The following is a 2,892-nucleotide window of genomic DNA, read 5'->3' as shown; positions in this document are numbered from 1 at the left end:
AACACGCGCATTTTTTAAAGTCCTTGAATGCTACGAGCATAAAACAGAGAACAAACCGCGTTCATATTTTATTAAAATTATTTTTCAAAACAAATGTGTTTGTTTTCCCTTTGTTTCGCCATTAAAAAATATATTATGCTGTTTGACCACTATTGAATAGTTTCACTATAGGATGACTGCGTGTGCGAACGATTAAAATCAAACCGACGAATCATCCGACCGCTGACGTTCAATGGATCCTAGTGGATAGAAGACAACGGTATTTACTTTTATTTTGAATAATTGAGTATTTAGAAAAAAAGAATAAGCGCGTGTGTTCGTAAATCGTTGAGAAGAGAAACGGTATAAATACGGCTATTGTCCATTCGAATTTCAGTTGCACTCCAGAATTCGTTCTAAACAGTCGAATGCAGTAAATGAGAGAAAAAGAAAGTAATATTCAAAAGTTTTTTTCTTCAAAAATCGAATAAATCGAATTTTTTTTTAAATTTGGTTACTTATAGTCAGCAATTTCATAGAAAAGTCCATAGTCTATTTGACATAAAAATCGGCGAAAATGAAATGTTTAAAGAAAGAAAAAGAGAAACCATTTTTCGAAAATCCAATCAAAAAATTGAAGGCAACATGGAATGCGGCCAATCCATACCAGAAGTGGCAAATTTTCTATAAATTTAGTTTGCTCGTGGAAGATGTGGTTCAAGTTAGAGTGTTCACCACAAGATCAACTGGAATTGTTGGATATTGCCCAGCCATTACCTGTATCGCTCATTGCGCATTGCTCATTTACACCGTTTATTATTACATGAATAGTGGCAATATTTTCGGTTTCCTTCCATGCTTCTGTGTGTTTGGTTTAATGGCTTCAGTAAGTATATCCACTCATTTATATACCATATCTATGGGTGACATCGAGAATAGTGTATGTTTTTTTTTCGACTTATATTTCGATAAAGTGAAGTATGTTTCACTCATGGTTTTGGCTTCAACTGAATTCAGCTTCGAAATTCACATTTTTGTTTGAGTACCTTGCTCTGCATGGGATTCGATTACAAGGAAATCAAAATTTCAAAATTTGAAATCATTGAGAATTTTTCAACAGTTCCAAGATTGAAATCAACAAATATTTAATAAATTTGTGCTTAACTTATCAAGGTTTATTCAGCATATTGGCCATGCATCCTCAAGCCAGGCAGTTGGTATCGTTTAATTAATGTCTCTGGAAAGTTGTTGTATCGTGATGATAATCAGAAATCAGCTTACAATCAGATCTGCTCACAAAGCATTTACCGATCGATCAAAATCTACGTATTGTCGATGGGACTGTTGGTATTGGCATCATTTGGAGCTGTTCTTGGGCCATTTCACCATTTTGTTCACTACGGCACATACGTAACATTGTATAATTTGAAACTACCGTATTTCAATCAATATCCGCATATCGAGTATCTTATCAACATCGGCTGGGAAACATTCATCGCTTCTCTGGGTATTGGGGGAATGCTTTTAATCGAGGCCAAAATGGCTTTTTGCAATAACACCATCGCCGTTTCATCGGAGCTAATTGAATTGGAGCTCAACGAAATGTCGGATGAGTTCGAAAAAAAGAATGAGTCGTCGGAAGCCAAACCGGTTTCACAGCTACAATTGATCTTGATGAGGGTTTTGCATATGGATGAGTATGTTCAATTGTCCATTCATCTTTTTATTTAGCATAATTTCTGTTTTTCCTCTATAGATACGTCAAGTCCTTCGGAAATATGATGTATGTTCGCAATTTTCTGTCACCGCCGTTATTCACGTCCTCAATCGCTGTGTCAATTTACAGCCAATACATGGTAGGACATTTGATAGATCAGTTGTATTTTCTGCTCCTATTTTTTTTTAAATTTTTACACAGATTTATATTTGGATAAGTCTATAACGTGAAAATTTATTTCCGGAATGATTAAAAAATTTATCCATTTTGGCTATAAAGATCAATCCAAATTTTTCAGAAAAAAGTCCTTTTTTGGTAAGAAATGGTATATTTTTCCGATTTTCCACCCAAAATGATTAGCAAATTTGGATTGATTTCTATGGTGGCAGGTCAATTTACCAAAAAATTGGCCGAAGCCAAAAATACATATTGAAATGGTATATTGACATGGAACCGATTTTTACAGCCAAGATGAATGTTTTCTGACCTTTTTGAAATAAAGTTTGCGTTTGCGTAAAGACTCATCCTTCTTTGGACGGATCATTCTAAAACGCATACTTTGTTTGAATATTTAGATGGGCTATCCCGCTGGCTATGGATTTTCGGTTGTATCTTACGTACAAATGGTGATTCTCTGCTACACTGGCCAAAATATCCAAGACCGAGTAAGATATTTGAAAATGAAAATTCTCTTAATTCAAATGAACACATTTTGACCACGAATCTTTTTTTCTTTAAAATTATTATATAGAATGACCGATTGCTCAAGGCATTTTATAATTCAAAATGGTATCTTCTGCCAAAAAAGGATCAAAAACATATTTTGCTCATGATTCTTCGAATGGAAAACGGTGTCCGCGTCACCATTGGCCCATTTCAATCTCTTAATTATGAAACGTTGAAAATTGTACGGCATTCGCGAATTTTTAAAATCGTTTTTGCAAATTATTCTATCAATAAACTCTTTGTTTGATGTTTCAGTTGAGTCAGAAAATTTATTCGTTTCTCATGTTTTTGATCAATTTGGGGACGTAAATGGACTAAGAGAAAATTTACTGCACTTTATTATATAAAACAACAACCAACAAACATGTTACTAATTCACTCAATAGGTACTTTTTTTTAAAGTTAATATGATTCCAACCTGTTTAACGGTTTTGTTACTTTCCAAAATAGACGGACTGGCCAGAAATCGA

General features: G+C 34.0%; 1 protein-coding gene across 1 annotated transcript; it reads left to right on the top strand.

The window, feature by feature from the left end:
• Positions 1–1,518: 1,518 nt before the first annotated feature.
• On the top strand, positions 1,519–2,892 carry LOC129571957 (odorant receptor 63a-like). The gene is made up of 5 exons (XM_055451844.1): positions 1,519–1,676; positions 1,736–1,835; positions 2,272–2,361; positions 2,448–2,603; positions 2,678–2,892. Exons 1-5 carry the CDS (start codon positions 1,519–1,521, stop codon positions 2,729–2,731), a joined length of 558 nt encoding a protein of 185 aa, XP_055307819.1. The 3' UTR covers positions 2,732–2,892.

Source organism: Sitodiplosis mosellana, unplaced genomic scaffold (assembly GCF_009176505.1).
Source record: "Sitodiplosis mosellana isolate CC-2019 unplaced genomic scaffold, AAFC_SMos_1.0 Smas_scaffold_3863, whole genome shotgun sequence".
Lineage (NCBI taxonomy): Eukaryota > Metazoa > Arthropoda > Insecta > Diptera > Cecidomyiidae > Sitodiplosis > Sitodiplosis mosellana.
The sequence above is the reverse complement of the archived record's forward strand: the minus strand, read 5'-3'. Positions and strand labels throughout refer to the sequence as shown.

What these genes read in the sequence shown, in the direction of transcription:
- LOC129571957 (XM_055451844.1), top strand. Translation starts at nt 1,519, where the DNA reads ATGGCTTTTTGCAATAACACCATCGCCGTTTCATCGGAGCTAATTGAA. An exon ending in GCCAAAATATCCAAGACCGA is followed by an intron (nt 2,362 to 2,447) that starts GTAAGATATTTG and finishes ATTATTATATAG; the next exon opens with AATGACCGATTGCTCAAGGC. An exon ending in ATTATGAAACGTTGAAAATT is followed by an intron (nt 2,604 to 2,677) that starts GTACGGCATTCG and finishes TTGATGTTTCAG; the next exon opens with TTGAGTCAGAAAATTTATTC.